Source organism: Prunus avium, chromosome 6 (genome assembly GCF_965620075.1).
Source record: "Prunus avium chromosome 6, drPruAviu1.hap1.1, whole genome shotgun sequence".
Lineage (NCBI taxonomy): Eukaryota > Viridiplantae > Streptophyta > Magnoliopsida > Rosales > Rosaceae > Prunus > Prunus avium.
Genome location: NC_142289.1, coordinates 22,039,015 through 22,053,038, shown reverse-complemented (window position 1 = coordinate 22,053,038; position 14,024 = coordinate 22,039,015). Strand labels below are relative to the sequence as shown.

The 14,024-nt window shown below is 42.8% G+C and overlaps 1 protein-coding gene across 1 annotated transcript in view; it reads right to left on the bottom strand.

Annotated features, from left to right (window-relative positions):
• Positions 1-13,748, bottom strand: part of LOC110767122 (E3 ubiquitin-protein ligase BIG BROTHER-like) — a 76,520-nt gene extending 62,772 nt beyond the window's left edge. The window contains exon 1 of the mRNA XM_088254614.1: positions 13,617-13,748. Coding sequence (XP_088110740.1) covers positions 13,617-13,748 — 132 coding nt within the window. The remainder of the gene's footprint in view (positions 1-13,616) is intronic.
• Positions 13,749-14,024: the final 276 nt, after the last annotated feature.

The following is a 14,024-nucleotide window of genomic DNA, read 5'->3' as shown; positions in this document are numbered from 1 at the left end:
AATTGGACAATTCAAGTTCAACGGTAGTTCGTTCCTAATTCGAGTTGTTGGTGTATTCCGTACTTCTAGCGATTGGATTTCACTGAAAACACACCAAATGACTCCTCCCACCATATTACGGTGTTGCCCAAGTTTTCGGCTCGATCCCAAATCAATAGTGTAAGAAATTGGAGAATTAAAGTTCAACGGCAGTTCGTTCCTAATTGGAGTGGTTGGTGCATTTCGTACTTCTGGCGATTGGATTTCACTCAAAAATCCCAAAATGACTCCTCCCACCATATTATGATGTTGCCCAGGTTTTGGGCTCGATCCGAAATCAATAGGTGTAAGAAATTGGACAATTCAAATGCAAAGGCAGTTCGTTCCAAATTGGAGTGGTTGGGGTAATTCATAGTTCTAGCGGTTGGATTTCACTCAAAACACACCAGATGACTCCTCCCCCCATATTATGATGTTGCCCAAGTTTTGGGCTCGATATGAAATCAATAGGTGTAAGAAATTGGACAATTTAAGTTCGTAGGCAGTTCGTTCCAAATTGGAGTGGTTGGGGTAATTCGTAGTTCTAGCGATTTAATTTCACTCAAAACACACCAGAAGACTCCTCCCAACATATTATGGTGTTGCCCAAGTTTTTGGCTCGATCCGAAATCAATATGTGTAAGAAATTGGACAATTCAAGTTCAACGGCAGTTCGTTCCTAATTGGAGTTGTTGGTGTATTCCATACTTCTAGCGGTTGGATTTCACTGAAAACACTCCAAATGACTCCTCCCACCATATTATGGTGTGGCCCAAGTTCTGGGCTCGATCCGAAATCAATAGGTGTATGAAATTGGTCAATTCAAGTTCAACGGCATTTCGTTCCTAATTGGAGTGGTTGGTGTATTCCATACTTCTAGCGATTGGTTTTCACTCAAACTCACCAACTAACTCCTCCCACCATATTATGATGTTGCCCAAGTTCTGGACTCGATCCGAAATCAAGAGGTGTAAGAAATTGGACAATTCTAGTTCGAAGGCAGTTCGTTCCAAATTGGAGTGGTTGGGATAATTCATAGTTCTAGCGATTGGATTTCACTCAAAACGCACCAAATGACTCCTCCCACCATATTGTGGTGTTGCCCAAGTTTTGGGCTCAATCCGAAACCAATAGGTGTAAGAAATTGGACAATTCAAATTCAAAGGCAGTTCATTCCAAATTGGAGTGGTTGGTGAATTCCATACTTCTAGCGATTGGATTTCACTCAAAACTCACCAAATGACTCCTCCTACCATATTATGGTGTTGCCCAAATTTTTGGCTCGATCCGAAATCAATAGGTGTAAGAAATTGGACAATTCAAGTTCAACGACAGTTCGTTCTTAATTGGAATGGTTGGTATATTCCGTACTTCTGGTGATTGGATTTCACTCAAAACTCACCATATGACTCCTCCCACCATATTGTGATGTTGCCCACGTTTTGGGCTCGATCCGAAATCAATAGGTGTAAGAAATTGGACAATTCAAGTGCAAAGGCTGTTCGTTGCAAATTGGAAAGGTTGGTGTATTCCATACTTCTGGCGATTGGATTTCACTCAAAACTCACCAAATCACTCCTCCCACCATATTATGATGTTGCGCAAGTTTTGGGCTCAATCCGAAACCAATAGGTGTAAGAAATTGGACAATTCAAATTCAAAGGCAGTTCATTCCAAATTGGAGTGGTTGGTGAATTCCATACTTCTAGCGATTGGATTTCACTCAACCTCACCAAATGACTCCTCCCGCCTTATTATGGTGTTGCCCAAGTTTTTGGCTCGATCCGAAATCAATAGGTGTAAGAAATTGGACAATTCAAATTCAAAGGCTGTTCGTTCCAAATTAGAGTGGTTGGTGTATTCCATATTTCTAGCGATTGGATTTCACCAAAAACTCACCAAATGGCTCCTCCGACCATTTATGGTGTTGCCCAAGTTTTGGGCTCGATCCGAAGTCAATACGTGTTAGAAATTGGACAATTCAAGTTCAACGGCAGTTTGTTCCTAATTGGAGTAGTTTGTGTATTCCGTACTTCTAGCGATTGTATTTCACTCAAAACATACCAAATGACTCCTCCCCCCATATTATGATGTTGCCCAAGTTTTGGGCTCGATATGAAATCAATAGGTGTAAGAAATTGAACAATTCAAGTTCAAAGGCAGTTCGTTCCAAATTGAAGTGGTTGGGGTAATTCATAGTTCTAGCGATTGGATTTCACTAAAAACACACCAAATGACTCCTTCCACCACATTGTGGTGTTGCCCAAGTTTTTGGCTCGATCCGAAATCAATATGTGTAAGAAATTGGACAATTCAAGTTCAACGGTAATTCGATCCTAATTCGAGTTGTTGGTGTATTCCGTACTTCTAGCGATTGGATTTCACTGGAAACACACCAAATGAGTGCTCCCACCATATTACGGTGTGGCCCAAGTTTTGGGCTCCTTCCGAAATCAATAGCTGTAAGAAATTGGACAATTCAAGTTAAGCGGCATTTCGTTCGTAATTGGTGTGGTTGGTGTATTCCGTACTTCTGGCGATTGGTTTTCACTCAAAACACACCAAATGACTCCTCCCACCATATTATGGTGTGGCCCAAGTTTTGGGCTCGATCCGAAATCAATAGGTGTAAGAAATTGGTCAATTCAAGTTCAACGGCATTTCGTTCCTAATTGGAGTGGTTGGTGTATTCCATACTTCTAGCGATTGGTTTTCACTCAAACTCACCAACTAACTCCTCCCACCATATTATGATGTTGCCCAAGTTCTGGACTCGATCCGAAATCAATAGGTGTAAGAAATTGGACAATTCTTGTTCGAAGGCAGTTCGTTCCAAATTGGAGTGGTTGTTATAATTCATAGTTCTAGCGATTGGATTTCACTCAAAACGCACCAAATGACTCCTCCCACCATATTATGGTGTTGCCCAAGTTTTGGGCTCAATCCGAAACCAATAGGTGTAAGAAATTGGACAATTCAAATTCAAAGGCAGTTCATTCCAAATTGGAGTGGTTGGTGAATTCCATACTTCTAGCGATTGGATTTCACTCAAAACACACCAAATGACTCCTCCTACCATATTATGGTGTGGCCCAAGTTTTGGGCTCGATCCGAAATCAATAGGTGTAAGAAATTGGTCAATTCAAGTTCAACGGCATTTCGTTCCTAATTGGAGTGGTTGGTGTATTCCATACTTCTAGCGATTGGTTTTCACTCAAACTCACCAACTAACTCCTCCCACCATATTATGATGTTGCCCAAGTTCTGGACTCGATCCGAAATCAATAGGTGTAAGAAATTGGACAATTCTTCTTCGAAGGCAGTTCGTTCCAAATTGGAGTGGTTGTTATAATTCATAGTTCTAGCGATTGGATTTCACTCAAAACGCACCAAATGACTCCTCCCACCATATTATGGTGTTGCCCAAGTTTTGGGCTCAATCCGAAACCAATAGGTGTAAGAAATTGGACAATTCAAATTCAAAGGCAGTTCATTCCAAATTGGAGTGGTTGGTGAATTCCATACTTCTAGCGATTGGATTTCACTCAAAACTCACCAAATGACTCCTCCTACCATGTTATGGTGTTGCCCAAATTTTTGGCTCGATCCGAAATCAATAGGTGTAAGAAATTGGACAATTCAAGTTCAACGACAGTTCGTTCTTAATTGGAATGGTTGGTATATTCCGTACTTCTGGTGATTGGATTTCACTCAAAACTCACCAAATAACTCCTCCCACCATATTGTGATGTTGCCCACGTTTTGGGCTCGTTCCGAAATCAATAGGTGTAAGAAATTGGACAATTCAAGTGCAAAGGCTGTTCGTTGCAAATTGGAAAGGTTGTTGTATTCCATACTTATGGCGATTGGATTTCACTCAAAACTCACCAAATCACTCCTCCCACCATATTATGATGTTGCGCAAGTTTTGGGCTCAATCCGAAACCAATAGGTGTAAGAAATTGGACAATTCAAATTCAAAGGCAGTTCATTCCAAATTGGAGTGGTTGGTGAATTCCATACTTCTAGCGATTGGATTTCACTCAAAACTCACAAAATGACTCCTCCTACCATATTATGGTGTTGCCCAAATTTTTGGCTCGATCCGAAATCTATTGGTGTAAGAAATTGGACAATTCATGTCCAACGGCAGTTCGTTCCTAATTGGAGTGGTTGGTGTATTCCGTACTTCTAGGGATTGGATTTCACCCAAAACGCACCAAATGTCTCCTCCCACCATATTATGATGTTGCCCAAGTTTTGGGCTCGATCCGAAATCAATGGGTGTAAGAAATTGGACAATTCAAGTTCAAAGGCAGTTCGTTCCAAATTGGAATGGTTGGTGTATCCCATACTTCTAGAGATTGGATTTCACTCAAAACTCACGAAATGACTCCTACCACCATATTGTGGTGTTGCCCAAGCTCTTGGCTCGATCCGAAATCTATTGGTGTAAGAAATTGGGCATTTCAAGTTCCGCGACAGTTCGTTCCTAATTGGTGTGGTTGGTGTATTCCGCACTTCTAGCGATTGGATTTCACTCAAAACTCCCCAAATCACTCCTCCCACCATATTATGGTGTTCCCCTAGTTTTGGGCCGGATCCGAAATCAACAGGTGTAAGAAATTGGACAACTCAAGTTCAAAGGCAGTTCGTTCCAAATTCGAGTGGTTGGGGTAATTCATAGTTATAGAGATTGGATTTCACTCAAAACACACCAAATGACTCCTCCCGCCTTATTATGGTGTTGCCCAAGTTTTTGGCTCGATCCGAAATCAATAGGTGTAAGAAATTGGACAATTCAAATTCAAAGGCTGTTCGTTCCAAATTAGAGTGGTTGGTGTATTCCATACTTCTAGCGATTGGATTTCACCCAAAACTCACCAAATGGCTCCTCCGACCATCTTATGGTGTTGCCCAAGTTTTGGGCTCGATCCGAAGTCAATAGGTGTTAGAAATTGGACAATTCAAGTTCAACGGCAGTTTGTTCCTAATTGGAGTGGTTGGTGTATTCCGTACTTCTAGCGATTGGATATCAGTCAAAACTCCCCAAATGACTCCTCCCACCATATTATGGTGTTCCCTTAGTTTTGGGCCGGATCCGAAATCAACAGGTGTAAGAAATTGGACAATTCAAGTTCAGAGGCAGTTCGTTCCAAATTCGAGTGGTTGGGGTAATTCATAGTTCTAGAGATTGGATTTCACTCAAAACACACCAAATGACTCCTCCCACCATATTATGGTGTTGCCCAAGTTTTTGGCTCGATCCGAAATCAATAGGTGTAAGAAATTGGACAATTCAAGTTCAATGGCAGTTCATTCCTAATTGGAGTGCTTGGTGTATTCCGTGCTTCTAGAGATTGGATATCACTGAAAACACACCAAATGACTCCTCCCACCATATTATGGTGTTGCCCAACTTTTGGACTCGATCCGAAATCAATAGGTCTAAGAAATTGGACAATTCAAATTCATAGGCAGTTCGTTCCAAATTGGAGTGGTTGGGGTAATTCATAGTTCTAGTGATTGGATTTCACTAAAAACACACCAAATGACTCCTCCCACCATATTATGGTGTTGCCCAAGTTTTGGGCTTGATCCGATATCAAAAGGTGTAAGAAATTGTATAATTCAAGTTCGACGGTAGTTCGTTCCTAATTGGAGTGGTTGGTGTATTCCATTCTTCTAGCGGTTGGATTTCAATCAAAACTCACCAAATGACTCCTCCCACCATATTATGATGTTCCCCAACTTTTGGGCCGGATCCGAAATCAAAAGGTGTAAGAAATTGGACAATTGAAGTTCAAAGGAAGTTCGTTCCAAATTGGAGTGGTTGGGGTAATTCATAGTTCTAGAGATTGGATTTCACTCAAAACACACCAAATGACTCCTCCCACCATATAATGGTGTTGCCCAAGTTTTGGGCTCGAGCCGAAATCATTAGGTGTAAGAAATTGGGCCCTTCAAGTTCAAAGGAAGTTCGTTCCAAATTGGAGTGGTAGGTGTATTCCACACTTCTAGCGATTGGATTTCACTCAAAACTCACCAAATGACTCCTCCCAGCATATTATGATGTTGCCCAAGTTTTGGGCTAGATCCGAAATGAATAGGTGAAAGAAATTGGACAATTCAAGTTCGACGGCAGTTCGTTCCAAATTGGAGTGGTCGGGGTAATTCATAGTTCTAGCGATTCGATTTCACTCAAAACACACCAAATGACTCCTCGCACCATATTATGGTGTTGCCCAAGTTTTCGGCTCGATCCGAAATAAATAGGTGTAAGAAATTGGACAATTTAAGTTCAAAGGCAGTTCGTTCCAAATTGGAATGGTTGGTGTATTCCATACTTCTAGCGATTGGATTTCTCTCAAAACTCACCGAATGACTCCTCCCACCATATTATGGTGTTGCCCAAGTTTTTGGCTCGATCCAAAATCAATAGGTGTATGAAATTGAACAATTCAAGTTCAAAGGCAGTTCATTCCTAATTGGAGTGGTTGGTGTATTCCGTACTTATAGCGATTGAATTTCACTGAAAACGCCCCAAATGACTCCTCCCACCATATTATGGTGTTCCCAAGTTTTGGGCTCGATCCGAAATCAATAGGTGTAAGAAATTGGACAATTCAAGTTCTACGACAGTTCGTTCCAAATTGGAGTGGTTGATGTATTCCATACTTCTAGCGATTGGATTTCACTCAACACTCACCGAATGACTCCTCCCACCATATTATGGTGTTGCCCAAGTTTTTGGCTCGATCCAAAATCAATAGGTGTATGAAATTGAACAATTCAAGTTCAACGGCAGTTCGTTCCTAATTGGAGTGGTTGGTGTATTCCGTACTTATAGCGGTTGAATTTCACTGAAAACGCCCCAAAGGACTCCTCCCACCATATTATGGTGTTCCCCAAGTTTTGGGCTCGATCCGAAATCAATAGGCGTAAGAAATTGGACAATTCAAGTTCAACTGCAGTTCGTTCCAAATTGGAGTGGTTGGTGTATTCCATACTTCTAGCGATTGGATTTCACTCAACACTCACCAAAGGACTCCTCCCACCATATAATGATGTTGCCCAAGTTTTGGGCTCGATCCGAATCAATAGGTGTCAGAAATTGGACAATTGATGTATTCCGTACTTCTAGCGATTGGATTTCACTCTAAAGTCACCAAACGACTCCTCCCACCATATTATGATGTTGCCCAAGTTTCGGGCTCGATCCGAAATCAATATGTGTAAGAAGTTGGACAATTCAAGTTCAATGGCAGTTCGTTCTTAATTGGAATGGTTGGTGTATTCCATACTTCTAGCGATTGGATTTCACTCAAAACTCTCCAAATGACTCCTCCTACCATATTATGGTGTTGCCCAAATTTTTGGCTCGATCCGAAATCAATAGGTGTAAGAAATTGGACATTTCAAGTTCAACGGCAGTTCGTTCCTAATTCGAGTGGTTGGGTAATTCACAGTTCTAGCGATTGGATTTCACTCAAAACACACCAAATGACTCCTCCCACCATATTATTATGTTGGCCAAGTTTTGGGCTCGTTCCGAATTCAATAGGTGTACTAAATTGGACAATTCAAGTTCAAAGGCAGTTCGATCCAAATTGGAGTGGTTGGGGTAATTCATAGTTCTAGAGATTGGATTTCACAGAAAACACACCAAATGACTCCTCCCCCCATATTATGGTGTTGCCCAAATTTTAGGCTCGATCCGAAATCAGTGGGTGTAAGAAATTGGACAATTCAAGTTCAACGGCAGTTCGTTCCTAATTGGACTGGTTGGTGTATTACGTACTTCTAGTGATTGGATTTCACTCAAAACGCACCAAATGACTCCTCCAACCAAATTATGATATTGCCCAAGTTTTGGGCTCGATCCGAAATTAATAGGTGTAAGAAATTGGACAATTCAAGTTCAAAGGCAGTTCGTTCCAAATTGGAGTGGTTGGTGTATTCCATACTTATAAAGATTGGATTTCACTCAAAACATGCCAAATGACTCCTCCCACCATATTATGGTGTTGCCCAAGTTTTGGGCTCCATCCGAAATCAATAGGTGTAAGAAATTGGACAATTCAAGTTCAACGCAGTTCGTTCCTAATTGGAGTGGTTGGTGTTTTCCATACTTCTAGCGATTGGATTTCACTCAAACCACACCAAATGACTCCTCCCACCATATTATGGTGTTGCCCAAGTTTTGGCCTCGATCCGAAATCAATAGGTGTAAGAAATTGGACAATTCAAGTTCAATGGCAGTTCGTTCTTAATTGGAATGGTTGGTGTATTCCATACTTCTAGCGATTGGATTTCACTCAAAACTCTCCAAATGACTCCTCCTACCATATTATGGTGTTGCCCAAATTTTTGGCTCGATCCGAAATCAATAGGTGTAAGAAATTGGACAATTCATGTTCAACGGCAGTTCGTTCCTAATTGGAGTGGTTGGTGTTTTCCATACTTCTAGCGATTGGAATTCACTCAAACCGCACCAAATGACTCCTCCCACCATATTATGATGTTCCCCAACTTTTGGGCCGGATCCGAAATCAAAAGGTGTAAGAAATTGGACAATTCAAGTTCAAAGGAAGTTCGTTCCAAATTGGAGTGGTTGGGGTAATTCATAGTTCTAGAGATTGGATTTCACTCAAAACACACCAAATGACTCCTCCCACCATATTATGGTGTTGCCCAAGTTTTGGGCACGATCCGAAATCATTAGGTGTAAGAAATTGGGCCATTCAAGTTCAAAGGCAGTTTGTTCCAAATTGGAATGGCTGGTGTATTCCATACTTCTAGTGATTGGATTTGACTCAAAACTCACCAAATGACTCCTCCCACCATATTATGGTGTTGCCCAAGTTTTGGGCTCCATCCGAAATCAATAGGTGTAAGAAATTGGACAATTCAAGTTGAACGGTAGTTCGTTCCTAATTGGAGTGGTTGGTGTATTCCGTACTTCTAGCGATTGGATTTCACTCAAAACGCACCAAATGACTTCTCCCACCATATTATGGTGTTACCCAAGTTTTGGGCTCGATCCGAAATCAATAGGTGTAAGAAATTGGAAAATTCAAGTTCAACGGCATTTCGTTCTTAATTGGAGTGGTTGGTGTATTCCATATGACTCCTACCACCATATTATGGTGTTGCCCACGTTTTTAGCTCGCTCCGAAATCAATAGGTGTAAGAAATTGGACAATTCAAGTTGAACAGCAGTTCGTTCCAAATTGGAGTGGTTGGGGTAATTCATAGTTCTAGCGATTGAATTTCACTCAACACACACCAAATGACTCCTCCCACCATATTATGGTGTTGCCCAAGTTTTGGGCTCGATCCGAAATCAATAGGTGTAAGAAATTGGACAATTCAAGTTCTACGACAGTTCGTTCCAAATTGGAGTGGTTGATGTATTCCATACTTCTAGCGATTGGATTTCACTCAACACTCACCAAATGACTCCTCCCACCACATTATGATGTTGCCCAAGTTTTGGGCTCGATCCGAAATGAATAGGTGTAAGAAATTGGGCAATTCAAGTTCAAAGGCAGTTTGTTCCAAATTGGAATGGCTGGTCTATTCCATACTTCTAGCGATTGGATTTGACTCAAAACTCACCAAATGACTCCTCCCACCATATTATGGTGTTGCCCAAGTTTTTGGCTCGATCCGAAATCAATAGGTGTAAGAAATTGGACAATTCAAGTTCAACGGCAGTTCGTTCCTAATTGGGTTGGATGGTGTATTCCGCACTTCTAGCGATTGGTTTTCACTCAAAACGCACCAAATGATTCCTCCCACCACATTATGGTGTTGCCCAAGTTTTGGGCTCGATCCGAAATCGATAGGTGTAAGAAATTGGACAATTCAAGTTCAAAGGCAGTTCGTTTCAAATTGGAATGGTTGGTGTACTCCATACTTCTAGCGATTGGATTTCACTCAAAACTCAACAAATGGCTCCTCCCACCATATTATGGTGTTGCCGAAGTTTTTGGCACGATGCGAAATCAATAGGTGTATGAAATTGGACAATTCAGGTTCAACAGCAGTTCCTTCCTAATTGGAGTGGTTGGTGTATTCCGTACTTCTAGCGATTGGATTTCACTCAAAACTCACCAAATGACTCGTCCCACCATATTATGATGTTGCCCAAGTTTTGGGCTCAATCCGAAATCAATAGGTGAAAGAAATTGGACAATTCAAGTACAACAGCAGTTCGTTCCAAATTGTAGTGGTTGGGGTAATTCATAGTTCTAGCAATTGGATTTCACTCAAAACACACCAAATGACTCCTCCCACCTATTATGGTGTTGCCCATGTTTTGGGCTCGATCCGAAATGAATAGGTGTAAGAAATTGGACAATTCAAGTTCAACGGCAGTTCCTTCCAATTTGGAGTGGTTGGTGTATTCCATACTTCTAGCGATTGGATTACACTCAAGACTCACCAAATGACTTCTCCCACTATATTATGATGTTGCCCAAGTTTTGGGCCCGATCCGAAATCAATAGGTGTAATAAATTGGACAATTCAAGTTCAAAGGGAGTTTGTTCCAAATTGGAGTGGTTGGGGTAATTCATAGTTCTAGCGTTTGGATTTCAATCAAAACACACCAAATGACTCCTCCCACCATATTATGGTGTTGCCCAAGTTTGGGCACGATCCAAAATCAATAGGTGTAAGAAATTGGACAATTCAAGTTCAACGGCAGTTCGTTCCTAATTGGAGTGGTTGGTGTATTCCGTACTTCTAGCGATTCGATTTCACTCAAAACGCACCAAATGACTCATCCCACCACGTTATGATGTTGCCCAAGTTTTGGGCTCGATCCCTCAAAGGCAGTTCCTTCCAAATTGGACTGGTTGGGGCAATTCATCGTTCTAGCGATTGGATTTCACTCAAAACACACCAAATGACTCCTCCCACCATATTATGGTGTTGCCCAAGTTTTGGGCTCGATCCGAAATCAGTAGGTGAAAGAAATTGGACAATTCAAGTTCAATGGTAGTTCGTTCCAAATTGGAGTGGTTGGGGTAATTCATAGTTCTAGCGATTGGATTTCATTAAAAACACACCAAATGACTCCTCCCACCATATTATGGTGTTGCCCACGTTTTGGGCTCGATACAAAATCAATAGGTGTAAGAAATTGGACAATTCAAGTTCAACGGCAGTTCGTTCCTAACTGGAGTGGTTGGTGTATTCCGTAATTCTAGTGATTGGATTTCACTCAAAACGCACCAAATGACTCCTCGCACCATTTTATGTTGTTGCCCAAGTTTTGGGCTCGATCCGAAATCAATAGGTGTAAGAAATTGGACAATTCAAGTTCAACGGCAGTTCGTTCCTATTTGGTGTGGTTGGTGTATTCCGTACTTCTAGTGATTGGATTTCACTCAAAACGCACCAAATAACTCCTCGCACCATATTATGATGTTGCCCAAGTTTTGGGATCTATCCGAAATCAATAGGTGTAAGAAATTGGACAATTCAAGTTCAAAGGCAGTTCGTTCCAAATTGGAATGTTTGGTGTATTCCATACTTCTAGCGATTGGATTTGTCTGCCGCGCAAATCCCACGGCCTGGAGTTCCGGGCCGAGGGGATGTGCGTTGACACGCGGTTTCCTGCTTTTGGGTGCGGTGCGGTTGTGCACTGGCGTGCCAGCACGGTCTGCCGTGCGTCGAGTTGGTTGATGGGGATAGAATGATTAAGTGGTTAAGTGGTTCGCCTATTTGAACACGTCTTCTAATCAAACCATTGTAGCCAAGAGGGGAACTAGTCTCGGCTGTTAGGTTCACGGCCTGAACTACAAGGCCGTTGAGTGATGGTGTTGGTGGTGGGTTTAGGGCGGTGCTCCGGCACGTTGCTCAGGGAGCGACGGTCGTATGATATATGGGGTGAGTGAACGAACAACAAGGATGGTGCTCCGGCGCCTTGAAAATCAAGGGTCGTATGATATATTGATGAATGAAATTTCCTTACAGTCTAACACTACTCCTAGGAAAGCAAGTAAAGATATTGAAAGTGCATTACAGGAAAAATAAGTTGCTCCGTGGGAGGCTTTGGTTTGGTGTTTGAACCCTTTGAAAGTAGCTCGAGCCTTGTATTTATAGGAAGAGTTCTTGGAGGAGTACTCGAAGCTGAAAATCCGCATGGTGGAGCCTGATTAGAGCAAGTGGGTAGTCTAATCGGCATTTGGGATCGTGAAGTATGGTGGTGTGACCCCTTAAATCCAAGGGATGGACCTTTAGCATTCCTCCAGAAGTGATTGACAACTGGGGCATTAAATGCGCAGGCCAGTCGGCGCATTTAATGCCTCAAGCACGTCGTGTAGGCCATCATTGCCCAGGGCGTCGCTTCGCCCCGTCAAGTGAAACGACGGCCTCTGGATTTTCGACGCGTCATCGCGCTCTTAATTCGCACGAGCCATCATTTTGCCCTGCTAATCTAAACGTCGGCCGCCATGTCTCCGTCATAATTTCGCGTGCTCTGAGTGCGCTGTCAGGCCATTTTATCTTTCGAGAATCATACTTCTGTGTTTTGAACTCCAGCACCAGTATAAAACCCAAACTCCTTCGCATTTTCTTTCACACTCCCAAAATCTGTGAGTTCATGTTCTTCGAAGGTTCACACTGACTTTCCCCAGTTTTCTCAGCCCTCTTCCCCAAATTTGAAACTCTTTTATTATTTAGTGAACTTCCTTCTCGCTTTAATCATTCTGAAGTCCTCCTTTGATTCCTGGGCTTCGTCGTCCCCTATTTCAACCTGCCCTAATGATCCTCATTGCAGCCTCTTCAAAACCAGGGAACCATATCTCCTGAGTCTCATGACTTGGCAATTTGGCCTGGTCCAGATGACTTGGTAGTTTGATGAGGGCGAGAGGACCTGGGATGATGACCCCATCGTGGCCGAATTTATGTGGCTGAGTACCCTGGTCACATCCATGGCCGGAGTGACGGCCCTAACCATGGCTGGAGTGATGGCTCCTGCCATAACCGGAATGACGACCGCTTACCATGTCTAGAGTGATGGCCGCTACCACGGCCTGAACGACGGCCGCTGCCACTGCCGGAATGGCGACTACTTACCATGGCTGGAGTGAAGCCCTGGCTTTAGGCTGGCCGTGGCTGATGACGAAATGGGTGGCGGAGGTCCTGCCTCGGGGAAAAAGCGTCTGATTGCCTAGCAAGAAGACTACGGAGCCGAAGCGCGTAGATTTAGGATGTGATTTTTCTTATGTGTGTTTGTACTCGGCCATGACCTGGCCGTTTCCTTGTAAACGTGTCCCCCTTTTTAAACTAAATGAATAAAATGAAGTATGATTTCCTTTAGTTTGTCTTTGTCGTGTTGCATACTCCACTTTTGATATTTGTAAATCTCATAACTTTTTTATGGCCGTCTCCCATAATGACGGGGCATATTTCTTCAAATATTGGCCGTTGATCGGCAGGTTGTGCCACTCCCCATCTCTATCTCTTAACTGAAATGCACCCCGCCCAAGAATTCGTTCGATGATGAACGGCCCTTCCCAGTTGGGCGAAAATTTGCCGAACCGAGGGTCCTTCGTCCCAATAGGAAGCACGGCTCGCCATACTAGGTCGCCTTTGGCGAAAGCTTTTTGCTTAACCTTTTTATTGTAAGCCCTCGCCGCAACCTGCTTCTGTGCCTGCATGAGGTTATGAGCGTCGAGTCTAGATTGCTCCAAATCTTCCAACTCCTGACCCATGGTTTGTGCATAATCCCCCTTTTCTTGTTCAGGCTGCTCGGCCACACGGAGAGACCGAACCTTTAACTCCATTGGGACGATGGCGTCGTGACCGTAGGTTAAGGCGAAAGGAGATGTGCCCGTGGCCGAGTGCTGTGAGATTCGGTACGCCCAAAGAGCTTCGGGGAGTAAGTCGTGCCACACCCTAGGTTTTTCCTTGATCATCTTCTTAAGGATACCTTTGATTACTTTGTTACTTGCCTCGGCCTGTCCGTTAGATTGAGGGTAGTAAGGTGT